The sequence below is a fragment of the Nematolebias whitei genome, chromosome 6, assembly GCF_014905685.2.
Source record: "Nematolebias whitei isolate Nwh7 chromosome 6, NemWhi1, whole genome shotgun sequence".
In the NCBI taxonomy this organism is placed as follows: Eukaryota; Metazoa; Chordata; class Actinopteri; order Cyprinodontiformes; family Rivulidae; genus Nematolebias; species Nematolebias whitei.
The window spans coordinates 45,546,769-45,559,646 of NC_056503.1; the positions used below are offsets into that span (position 1 = coordinate 45,546,769).

Here is a 12,878-nt window from a genome sequence, read left to right on the forward strand (position 1 = left end):
GATGGATGGATGGATGGATGGATGGATGGATGGATGGATGGATGGATGGATAGATGCATGGATGGATGGATCCATTTGTGATTACTTGGTATCAGATCAACATTGGTTTTATTGGTTCTGTAGTTACTTGGTATCGGATCAATATTCATGATACTAGTTCTGTGTTTACTTGGTATCAAATTGATATCCATCATGCAGTACTGGTTCTGTGTTTACTGTACTTGGTATTGGATCAACACTGGTTATATTGGTTCTGTCTTCTGTGGTTACTTGGTATCGGATCGATATTAATGACACAGGTTTTGTGTTTACTTGGTATCGAATTGATACCAAATATTAGGACTGTGAGTCTCGGGCTCAGCCTCACTCCAGTGATAATGAGTCACAGGATATGAACCAGAACCTTTGAGGTCCTTGTTCAGAACCTGTCCCATGTTTGTGTAGTTGTCGATTTTGACTGAAACAAAGAAAAGTTTCTCTGTTGGAGTTTGTTGATCCGTCTGAAACATAAAGTTATGACAGACGTGTTCCTGCAGCAGGGGGCTGGCTCCGTCAGGTACAACAACAGAACTTAAATTTCTGAATCCGGCTCCGGTGCCGTTGGTCATTGTGTGGACCTCAGGGTGGTCCAGCAGGACTGGTAAAGCTGGAGAAGACTCCCTGTTCTGCCTGCAGGGCCTCCCCCTCCCTTTGAAAAACCTGATTCAGTTTTCTGCTCACATCAACAAATAAACCCCAGAGCCGTTTCCTTCTCCTCTAAAACCCAAACGTGTTCTTCTCAGGAGCTTTGTTTACTCTGAGCCACGTGCACAAACAGAGCGGCTCGTCCCGGTCCAACACACCCTGTAAAAACAGGACGGAGGACACAGGACCGGACGGAGGACACAGGACCGGACGGAGGACGGCTCCCGGCTGCTGCCTGGTTTCCTTTCCACAACAAGTTATTTTAGGTGAACTTCTGACTTCTGCTGTTTGTTTTTCTGGTCTGTAACATCAGAGGAACAATCTGAGGCTCCCTCTCACACCTGATTTAAAAAAATGTTCTGGTGCTGTTCTTTCAGAAAAACCTCTCAGAGTCATGGTTTGACTGGAAGCAGCTGTAAGACTTTAAACTCCTGCAGCTCAGCAGAAGCTCCAGGATCCAGAAAAGTCACCAACAAACTGAAAACACAAGTTCTGCTCTGCAGCTCGTGAAGCAGAACATCAGTCTGAGTCCGGACAGGCGGTTCTGTTGCTGAGCAACAAACTTAGATAAAACAAGTTGGACCCAAAGGTGCAGCCGGTTTAATCCAGAGCGGGTCCTTTAACAGATAAAACCCACAGATCCATGAGGGTCAAAGACCCAGGACCCAGACAGAGCAGGGACGATCCACCTGGACCTGGAAGGGATGGTCGGTGAGTCAGAGCACCTGAGATGATTAGAAATGGGTTCCAGGTGCGTTCTGGACCATCTGAGGAGACTCTTCGATCCTGAAGCCCCATAAGGGAGGGGGTTTCCCTGCCAGGGGGGACAGGAGGCTGAGAGGACCTGACACTGACAGCAGAACTCATCAGAGTTCTGGTTCTGCATCAGGACACAATCAACTTGATTTGGACTTTATCTGGTTCTGAAATGATCCAGATCTGACTTCAAGTCAACAGAAACTCACAACAGGTTCCACCGAGTCTTGCTCACCGAACACCGGGTCCAGCCCTGACCCAGAACCGCCTTCAGCAGCAGAACCTTCAGTGGTTTTCTTCATCAGTCTCTTTGGTGGTTCTGGAAGAGTTCTGGTCCACTCTTCTCTCCATCGTTGCTTCAGTTCATTGAGGTCTCTGAAGGTCCCAGCAGGTTCAGGTTCTGTACTCTGACTGGACCGTTGCAGCACCTTGGTTCTGTTCTGTTTGACCCGATCTGTTGTAAAACAGCTGCTCGTTGTCCTGCTGGACCCAGTTTGGTCCGAGTATCTCATCTGACTCCAGAACCCTTTGTCTACAGAGTTCCTGGTCCACTCGATGACTGACAGGAGCCCAAACCATCAGCCTCCACCACCGTGCTGACAGCTGGGAGGAGGGGTTTGCTGCAGTGCATTCTGGGTAAACATCTGTCTTTTGGTCTGGTTTTATCCCAGAAGTCTTGTGGTTCCTCCAGATAAAACAAGAACTGTAGAGTCTGAGACTGAGCTCACCGCACGGTCTGACCTTCGGGGTAAGTCAGCTGTCCTAAGAGTCTTTCTCACGTGAATAAAATCTCTCTATGATGGACTGCAAATGACCGTTGACCCTTCTCAGATTGATGGGCAGCAACAACTGCTTCTCTGAGGTCATTGCTGATGTCTTTCCACCCTGGCATTCTGTTAACACACACCTAAATGCTCCGGAGCAGCAGAAACCTCGTGGTGAGGACCAGCTCACCAGCAGCTCCTGGCTCTGAGATGCAGCAGGACTGGACCCAGTCTTTAGAGCAGAAGAACTTAAGTTTTTATAAACTCCTTCATGTAACGACACCGAGGTCAGAGAGGTCAGAGAGGTCAGAGAGGTCAGAGAGGCATCTGACACACAAATGACTTGTCAACACTCTGACGTTCCAGATAAAGTCTGCAGCGTCTTCTTCAGAAGTCCAGCAGCTGGCAGCGTTTCGTTTTTCAGAAGAAATACGCTGACATTAAATATGTTATATTTACATCAGATGAACTCTGACTGATGCAACAACCTGACAGAGAAGATCCAACGTCTTCAGAAAAAGTTCCTCCACAGTCTGAGTGGAAAGAATGTGGCGTCAAACCGCTGCTGCCAAACACGACTCCGACTTCATTTGTGTTTCTGTTCATTAAAAATGAAGTCTGAAGAGATGAAGCTGACTCTGTGCAGCTCCTGGGAGCCGTTCTTCTCTTTTCCAGTTTTGTTTGAATCATTTCATCTAGAATTGTTGAACTGGATCCGACAGAACCTCAGATCTTTAAACCCAGCTCAGCTTCCTGTGGCAGGTTGATGATTTAAATCACTTCCTGTCTGTTTCTCATCAGATCTGAATCAATTAGTTTTAATTAAACTTGTTTTATATCTGAGTGCAGCTGAAACAGAAAGAATAAATGTTCAAACCTCAAAAGGAGAAGTGGTCAACTCTTCTCAGAGCGGTGAGCAGGTACTTTTAGCACAAAAACTACCGTACGGTAAAGATGAAGCTGATAATGATTTTTATTTTAGCTGCTAATGTTTTATCAGTAAGGCCAAAAACCGCAGATTTGCATCGGACCACAAACCGGGCTATGTTTAAACCCAGAAACGGGTCGGAACTAAATGAAAAGTTAGAATGAAAAGTTTCTATTTTAATGTTAAGATCTTAATAATCTTTTAAAAGTTCTTTATTCTTCATGTTTCTACTGAAAAAAAACTCCTTAAATTCATCAGAAGCGTCCAGAACCTTTAAACGAGCCTCTCAGTTCCATCAAAAACCACAAGAAACTTTATTCATCCAGTTAGAAAAGATAAAACCTGTTTCCAGAACCAGATGTGGGTCGGTGTGACCCGGTTGTCTGATGACCGGGGAGGATCCAGTAGATTTAACTTCATTAATCTGCACATTAAAGTCATAAAACCTGTTAAACTATGAGAACATGCACAGTTCTCATTCGGTTCTGCTGGTTCCAGACTCAGATCAGCAGAAAACAAAACATCATATTTTCTGTTCTCACCTCATGCAGACGCAGATGTGCGTTCCATCCAGATGTTTGTCCTCCCGGGGTTCTTCTTCAGGTCAAACTGAGCGGACCAAGGAGCAGATGTGGACTTCCTGGCTCTGAGTGCAGCGGCCTCCTTTATGCTGCTGCTGGACCAGAGGAAACCACCCAGATGTGACGCTGTGGGCAGAACCAGCAGACCCAGGCTCATCAGAACCAGCATGCTCATCTGCCTGACGTCATGAGAAACATTCACTGCCAAACAAAAACACTTTGATCAAACCGTCTCCTCCAGGTCTCTGCTTCTTTCTTCTCCAAATCATTCAATTTTAATTGAACCTTTATTTATGCAGGTTAGTCTCACTGAGTCACGAGGACTCATTTTCAGAGAGACCTGTTTGGGAGCAGATGGTGGGGGTTAAGGGCCTTGCTCAAGGGCCCAGAGTGGGGCAAATGAGGGTGGAGGCAGGTGTGGATGTTTCGCCTTCTCCACCCACATTTTGATGTTGCTGGTCTGGGGAGTTGAACCGGCGACCTTCCGATCACAGGCCCAGCTTCTCTAACCTCTGCGCCACCACCTTTAATTAAAGCAGGTTTTGTTTATTTATTTACAGAATGTCTGCAAACCCAAAACACATCAATCTGCCAGCAGGAGGGAGCAGTGGGTGATGATGATGATGATATGCTCTCTTTCTGACTGGGGTGTTGTAAATGTTCTGTAACGAGGGAAAAGCTGCTCCACAGACGGATTGTTCCGTTCCATAATAATTGTTAAAACTCTTAAGTGTGTTGTTTTTATTAAACATGCAGTCGTTACTGTGTAAAACTGAAATAAAATGTCAAAATAAAAGTTGCATTTCAGCACAAAGTTACAGCAAAACACGACTGGTCAGAGTGGGAATCAAGTCTTCGGCGTCAACAAAGATGGCCGAAGAATCTCCGCCCCGTGTTGTATGTTTGGAGCCGAGTGGGGCGGTACCCTCAGTAGTCCCGCCTCCACACTCTCTCAACTGGCTGACAGGCTGTCAATCACAGCGTAACGCAAAATCCTATTGAAAATAAACTTATTTAAACGACGACAACAACAAACCTCGTGAAAAGTCCAAAAGCATGCGTGCTAGGCTGCATTCAGGTCCGGGTCCCTCTTCAAAACAGATCTGTGATCTCAGCGGGGTTTGTCTCACTGAATGAAGGTTAATAAATAAATAATAAATTAAAAATATATAGACAAAAAAAATGGATCTAAACTGCAGCAAGGTCAGAGCTTTATGATCAATCAACACCTGAACAAGTGTTTTTTTTTGTTTGTTTTATTTGTTTTTTCAGTTGGGAAAATGCCCTAATGGTTTACATGGAAGGGGCGGGGCTTAAAGCTGTACTGGAACCACCCACCAGGGGGCGTTCCTCCTTCGTCTCTTCAGCTTCCTGCTCCTGGTTCTGTTTCTTTTCTGAAGAAAGATCTAAAAGAAGCCTGATCTTTGATTTTTTGCTTAGAAATAATAAAAAATAAAATCTAAAACTTCAGCTAGTTTGAATTCAGATCAACAAGTCATCCTACTTGCACCGTTATATTCTACCACGTTGTTGTTTACTATATTTCTTTTGGACTTTGTAAATATTATATTATCACTTTTTGGTACTTTATTTTGTACCCTTATTACATGCTTTAGTATTTCTTGTTTTATTTGTTTTGTTTTTAGCGAGTTGAATCAGTTCTTCTCATCCTGAACATTTCATTGTTGACCTCGTGTTAACCTGAGTATGACAAATAAACAACATAAACAACATAAACAATCAGCTCTCTTGTTGGTGGGAGGTCCGATCGGGCCCTCGAGTCTCTGACCTCTTCTGAGCCGTGACCCCCTCCCCAGTGTGTTGTAATTTCAGACCGGGGAGGGGGTCCTCCTGGGACTTTACAGTTTCCTCCCAATGAACAGGCCGAGGAAGTTTGAATGTTTCTTCTCTTTTCTTTAGACACAAATTTAAGAAGAAAAATGTAAAACTGCAGAAACATTAAACGGCATCATCCATAAAACTAAGATTTAAACAGTCAGACTTTATCATAAAATAAAATAACTACAGGGTTTTGTTTAAAAATGTGCATGAAAACTGCATTATTTAAATAAAACATCAATAGTTAAATAAACATGTTTGTCCTTTTATTTTGGAAGTAGTTATTTCATTATCAGGCCGTTTTATTTTAATTGTTTAACTTAGGTTAGAAAATAATGTTCTAGGTAAAAAGCGTTATTTTCCCCTGACACATTTATTCATTATATTTTAATGCATAAAAATTCAATATTAAAATCAGGAAACTGTTTTTTCCATAAAACTGACAAAATGTAAAATGTGAGAATTCAAAATTAAGTGTGACACGATTACAAACAAATAATAAATAAATAAATCTGAACGTTACAAAAATAATAGACACAAAAACCTCCAGAACCATCAAGTCAGATTTCTTTTAAATTGATTTATTTAGTTTAAAACATAAACATTTTTCCGTTTTGGACTTGTTTTGAGTGCCAGTCCAATTTTCACCTTTGACCCGGATCTTCTTCTTCGTTGGTTTTAACTTCCGCCTCCGCGCTTCTCCGGAAACCGGCCCCGCATCTGTACCATGGACTAAGCCGTGTTTCTGTCTGGTCTTCGGGAACTTTTAAGTATTCAGAAGATGTCTGTTCCCGCGAGGAGCGGAGAAATTATCCACCTGAATGTTGGTGGGAAAAGGTGAGCCGCGCGCGACGGCTAATGCTAAAAACAATGCTAACTGAGCGGCGTCCATTATCGGACAGGATCGTTTCACGACATTTATTACCAGAAATGCATTTTTATTCAACTTGATAAATACGTTTCTGCCCTCAGACTTTTTATTTGGGTTAAAAAAAAAGTTGGGTTTTCTTTGGTTTCCTTCAGCTCAACCTTTTTCTCTGCTGCTCTCTCGTCAACAAAGCGTCGTACAAATAACCAGAAATAAGTCGGTTTTATTGTCAAAAGGTGTTTAGTTGCAATAAAAATAACAAAATGCTCAGGAAAGCAACATTAAAAACTATTTTAATAATCTGTATAAAAAAACTTAATTATTTAAATTAATATTTAGCTTAAATTTTGAGAGTTGTCCCTGTCCGATAATGGAACTAACTGAACGGTGAAGGCTCATCAGTCTTTTAACCGGATCTGCTGTAGACCCAGAACTCTGGGCATCATTAGGGTTCTGGGTCTGACACTCAGCGGGTAGATTGGACCTGGTTTTAATGATGAAGGACAGAAACCGGATCGGAGAAGAACCACTTCATGTGGATTCTGAGTCATTCAGACTTCCTGCTGTTTTTACCCTAAAAATGTGAAACTGACCGGAACCAAATGTTTGTTTGTTTGTTTACAGGTTCAGCACCTCCCGACAGACGCTCACCTGGGTTCCTGACTCCTTTTTCTCCAGGTGTGTCCAAGACAGAAACTTCCTGCCTGTTAAAATCAAACAGACAAACAAATAAACAAACAAACAAATACACAAACTGACTGACAAGCTGTTTCTGTGGTTTGGTTCAGCTTTTGCTAATCGTGATGTCATGTTTATATGTCCTGTGTTTTTGTTTACCTAACATCTGTTTGTGTTGTTGTTTACCTAACATATGTTTATGTTATTGTTTAACATCTGTTTATGTTGTTGTTGTTTACCTAACATCTGTTTGTGTTGTTGTTTATCTTACAGCTGGTTGTTGTTTACCTAACACCTGTTTGTGTTGTTGTTGTTTACCTATTATCCGTTTGTCTTTTTGTTGTTTACCTTACATCTGTTGTTTACCTAACATCTATTTGTGTTTGTGTTGTTGTTTACATATTATCTGTTCATGTTTGTGTTATTGTTGTTTACCTAACAGCTGGTTGAGTTTGTGTTGTTTTTGTTGACCTATTATCTGTTTGTGTTATTGTTGTTGTTTACCTAAAATCTGTTCATGTTGTTGTTTACCTGACATCTATTTGTGTGGTTTACCTAATGTTTGTGTTGTTGTTTACATATTATCTGTTCATGTTTGTGCTATTGTTGTTTACCTAACAGCTGGTTGAGTTTGTGTTGTTGTTGTTTGCCTATTATCTGTCCGTGTTTGTGTTGTTGTTGTTTACCTGACATCTATTTGTGTGGTTTACCTAACGTGTTTGTGTTGTTGTTGTTTGCCCATTATCTGTCCGTGTTTGTGTTGTTGTTTACCTAACAGCTGGTTGTGTTTTGGTCCGCAGTCTTCTGAGCGGTCGGATCTCGACGCTGAAAGATGAGACCGGCGCGGTGAGTGTGGCGGCCATCTTGGATCCGAGGCGTTGACTTCCTGGTTTTGTGACATTTCATTTGTTTTCTGCGCAGATCTTTATCGACAGAGACCCCGCCCTCTTCGCTCCCATCCTGAACTTCCTGCGGACCAAAGAGCTGTACCCCCGCACCATCAACGTGCACATGCTCATGCACGAGGCAGAGTTCTACGGCATCACGCCGCTGGGTGAGGCCCAGGAATTCCTGCCGGCATCTTCCTGTCTGATGGTTTAAAATGAGTCGTGGTCGATGTTTTTGTTTTCGTGTTTGGAGTTCAAAATGATTCATGAAAGCTTTCGGTTCTTTCAGTCCGAACTGGTTTGGAGGTTCTGATGGTTCTGTAGGATGGATCGTGTGTCTCTGACCTTGTTAGAGTCCAGAGTCTGGACCGGTGGTTCCGGAAGTTTGGATCACTGAGAAGAGCCACAGACACCAGAACTTTGAAATGTTAACTGCGCTCATAAATGGTTAATGTTTGGGTCTGTGGGTCAGAACCAGAACTTCTACACAGTCAGGTCCAGATTCTGCTGGAGCTTCAGAGCCGTGATGATGAGAAGGTTCTTTCAGGTTCTGTTGGGTTTTTGTTTACAGTTTGTTTTTAAAATCATAAAACAACAAAAACAAACCCGTCCCTTTCTGTGATTTTTTTCCGGGAAAACTAAAAGACGTTCAAGACGTCTGCAGAACTGTTGTCCAGAACTCTAGACCCGTTTGGATCAGAACCTTCATTTTAAAACTAAACAAATTTGTTTGTTTGTTTGTTTGTTTTCAGTGCGTAAGCTGCAGCTGTGTGACGAGTTGGACCGGTCCTCCTGTGGAAATGTTCTGTTCAACGGTTACCTGCCTCCTCCAGGTAACTCACCTGAACCCACACAGGTTCTGAGTCCAGAACCATGAAGTCCACATCCACACTGTGCAAAAGTTCTAGACCGGTTCCTCCAACCAGAACCTGCAGTAAAGGTTCTGACGTTTGATGTTCAACTCTTAATGTTCTGTAAACAACAGCTGGTTCTACTGGGTTCTGTAACTTCTACTGAGTTTAAATGCTGAAGGACAACTCTGACCCAAATGGTTCTGATGTTCTGTGTGGGCCCAGTGTACCCGGTGAAGCGTCGGAACCGTCACAGCTTGGCCGGGCCGCAGTTCATGGCGGGGCGGGGCGTTCAGATGGAGAGAGCGCCGGTCAGACGCAGCAACACCATGCCGCCCAACCTGGGGACCTCAGGGTTTCTGGGTCGGACCGGTGCCGAGGAGAGGCCATCTACGGGCGGGTCCTCGGATCCGGGCCTGGTTCGGATCATCTGCGGGCATCACAACTGGATCGCCGTGGCGTACACTCAGTTTGTGGTCTGCTACAGGTGAACACAAATTAATCAGACTAAAACACAAGTTCAGGTTCTGATGGTTCTGATCATCAGAACCACTGGATTGTTGAGGAGGAGGAGGAGCCTCAGGTGTTCAGTGTGATGAAGATGAAACGTGCAGGTCTCCATTTTTGACTGAATCTCATCATCTGCAGAAAATATTGACTTTGTTCCCTGAAGACGTTGTTGTTGTTGTTGTTGTTGTTGTTGTTGTTGTTGTTGTTGTTGTTGTTGTGTGACCCTGGTGAGCTGAAGGTGGACCTTTGTCCCGCCTGTTTCAGGGTGAAGGAGTCCACCGGCTGGCAGCAGGTCTTCACGTCTCCTCGCCTTGACTGCACCATCGACAGAGTCGCGCTCAACGCCAAAGTGATGGGCGGCTCGCTGGGAGACAACGACAAGATGGTGGCCGTCGCCTCGGTGACGGAGATCATCCTGTGGTCCATCTGTCCGGATGGCAACGGGACCGAGATCGGTACGAGTCGCCGCGGTCGCCTCCGCCCGGTGATGAAGTCCAGTTTTCAGACTCGGTTCTGTCAGGAAACAAGATTTCAAATGAAACGGGGGGGAAATAAACCTGCTGGATTAAACATCTGGTACCAGAACATCTGGTCCTGAGTTGGGACTCGGATGGTTCTGGTGTTTTTGGATCTGTTGTGGTTCTGACTCGTCTCCGGCGGTCTCTGTTTGTCCTCCAGGCGTCTTCAGCCTGAACGTCCCAGCCGAGGCTCTCTTCTTCGTCGGTAACCAGCTGATCGCCACCAGCCACACGGGGAAGGTCGGGGTTTGGAACGCCGTCACCAAACACTGGCAGGTGGGCGGAGCCACGCTCGAGTTCTTTGATCTGATGGCGTTTCAGAGCGAGAACCGGGCTGTTCTGTCAAGTCCAACCAGAAGGTTGTGATCTACTTCAGATTAAAAAATATTTTATTAAAACTTCAGGGGACAGGAGGCCGATGTGGTCTACTCATGAGATATTTTGCTAACAGACACAGGCAGTCATTACATTACTGCAGGCATCAGTTAGACCCAGCTTTAGAGATGTTCAGTTCCTCTGTTGGTGCAGCTTTAACATCAGGCGTCTGAGGTCCAGAAGCTCCATCTGAACATGGTCCAGAACCGTGGTCCTCTTCGATACCTTTAAAGGGACAGAAACATTATTTATCCTGACTCAGCAGATTTTACTCCTCACCATCATCAGACCAGATAAAACCAGCTGGACAAGAATGTTCCGGTCTGATTCAGCTGTTCTGTGGTTTTTCTGCAGAACCAGGATGTGGTTCCCATCAGCAGCTACGACACCGCCGGCTCCTTCCTCATCCTGGGCTGCAACAACGGATCGATCTACTACATAGGCAAGACTCTTTATTTAACCCTCTGCAGAACTTCTCTAGTTTTTAATAAGAGCTGGTATCCTTCTACAGAACTCATTAAAAAAAAGAAAAGAAAGGTAACCCTTTGCAGAACCTCTTCGGGTTCCTGTAAGAACCAGTAAACATCTTCAGATCTTTATGTTCTTGGTAGAACCGGTAACCATCTGCAGAACTTTCCTCGGTTTTGTTAGAACTGGTAACCCTATGCAAAAATTCTTTAGGTTCTGTTAGAACAGTCCTTCTCAAATAGTGGGGCGCGCCCCCCTGGGGGGGCCCGGAGCAATGCCTGGGGGTGCGCATGTGACCCCGGGGAACATTTTGCGGCAGGGATTAGGTTTTTTTTGTTTGTTTTTTGCACCATTCTCATTGTGTCAGGATGTGTTCAGCAACAATTTGCTAAAATCCAGCAACTCTCAGTCTGACTAAAAATAAAGTTATGAACAAATATGTCTGTCTTGTCGTTTGGGGAGCCAAATGTTTACTTCTTCCTGCGGGGGGGCGTGACCGAAAATAATTGAGAAGCACTGTGTTAGAATCAATAACAACTTCCTTCTGTAAAGAACTGTTAGTGAGTTTGAAGCTCAAGGTTCTGATGTTCTTCTGTTGGTCAGATGTCCAGAAGTTTCCTCTGAGGATGAAGGACAACGATCTGCTGGTGACTGAACTCTACAGAGATCCAACTGAAGACGCCATCACTGCTCTCAGCGTCTACCTGACCCCCAAAACCAGTAAGGGCTAGAACAACCAGAAACTGATCCCACATCAGATAAAGCTCCTAAAACCACTGATATTCTGTGAGGTTGGATCAAACATAACATAATGGTGTACCACAAGGCTCAGTCTTAGGACCCACTCTTTTTACAATCTACATAAGTAATGTAGGTCAGACCATTCCTGACGCCTCCTTGCATCTCTATGCCAACGATACAGTGGTTGTTGAGAAAAAACAGTTGCTAAGGTTTTCCAGCTTTTAGTCTACATTCGACATTATTCAATCAGGCTAGTTCCGTCTCAAACTGGTGCTAAGAACTGATAAAACCAAAGGGATGTTGTTTTCAAACAGGAAGTCGGTACCAGCAGTCCTTCCTTCTGTCTTATCTATGAATGGTGTTCTTATTGAGTTTGTTGATTCTTACAAATACTTTGGAATCTTGGTCGATGCACATCTCTCTTTTAAGCCACAGGTTGAAAACTTGATAAAGAAACTGAAAGTTAAACTGGGTTTCTTTTTCAGAAACGGATCCTGTCTAACTCTGAATGCTAGGAAACATCTTGTATCTGTGACTTTCCTTCCCTCCATTGATTATGGTGACATTATTTACATGAACGCTCCTACAAGAACCCTGCAGATGTTGGATGCTGTCTATCATGGTGCGCTAAGATTCATAACTGGCTGTGATTATCGTACCCACCACTGCACCCAGTATTCACTGGTTAACTGGACATCATTAACTTCACACAGACTCTCACTGGTACATTTTCATCTTTAAATCACTTCTTGGTCTGCTGCCTTCATACATCTCCTCCTACATGTCACGTCGTCAGTGCAGCTACAGCGTGCGTGTTCGAGACATCATTACCTGCAGTGTCCCCTCACTGTGGACTGAACTCGGCAAAAGGTCCTTCTCCTGCTCCGCTCCTGTTTCCTGGAATATCTTACAAAAAGATCTGAAGCTCTTGACCTTGACCTCTTTATGGGATTTTAAACAATTGATAAGTTCAATAGAAAAGTCAAAGCAAATGTTTAGTTTTATTGTTTTTTAGCTTGTTTTATAAGGCACCTTGATTTTATTTTATAAAACTACTTTTTATTTTTATTTTATTGTGGTTTTGTCTAAAACAGGTCTCTCTTGTAAATGTGTCCTCATGGCTCAGTGAGACTAACCTGTGTAAATAAAGGTTGAATGAATGAAAAGCATCAAGTTTGATCATTAAATGTTGGATCTGTTCAGGTGACAGTGGGAACTGGATCGAGATCGCATATGGGACCAGTTCTGGCACAGTTCGAGTCATTGTTCAGCATCCTGAGACGGTCGGTTCAGGACCCCAGCTCTTCCAGACATTCTCAGTCCACCGGAGTCCCGTCACCAAGATCATGCTGTCTGAGAAACACCTGATCTCAAGTATGACTCGTAGACAACACCTGATCTCAGTTAGAACTCGTAGAAAACACCTGATC

The 12,878-nt window shown here is 43.9% G+C and overlaps 1 protein-coding gene across 1 annotated transcript in view; it reads left to right on the forward strand.

Moving 5' to 3' along the window:
• Window positions 1-6,330: 6,330 nt before the first annotated feature.
• Window positions 6,331-12,878, forward strand: part of shkbp1 (SH3KBP1 binding protein 1) — a 9,211-nt gene continuing 2,663 nt past the window's right edge. The window contains exons 1-11 of the mRNA XM_037678344.1: window positions 6,331-6,389; window positions 7,045-7,098; window positions 7,899-7,944; window positions 8,020-8,152; window positions 8,738-8,818; window positions 9,062-9,323; window positions 9,611-9,801; window positions 10,025-10,140; window positions 10,594-10,681; window positions 11,311-11,427; window positions 12,652-12,822. Coding sequence (XP_037534272.1) covers window positions 6,334-6,389; window positions 7,045-7,098; window positions 7,899-7,944; window positions 8,020-8,152; window positions 8,738-8,818; window positions 9,062-9,323; window positions 9,611-9,801; window positions 10,025-10,140; window positions 10,594-10,681; window positions 11,311-11,427; window positions 12,652-12,822 — 1,315 coding nt within the window. The 5' untranslated portion in view covers window positions 6,331-6,333. The remainder of the gene's footprint in view (window positions 6,390-7,044; window positions 7,099-7,898; window positions 7,945-8,019; window positions 8,153-8,737; window positions 8,819-9,061; window positions 9,324-9,610; window positions 9,802-10,024; window positions 10,141-10,593; window positions 10,682-11,310; window positions 11,428-12,651; window positions 12,823-12,878) is intronic.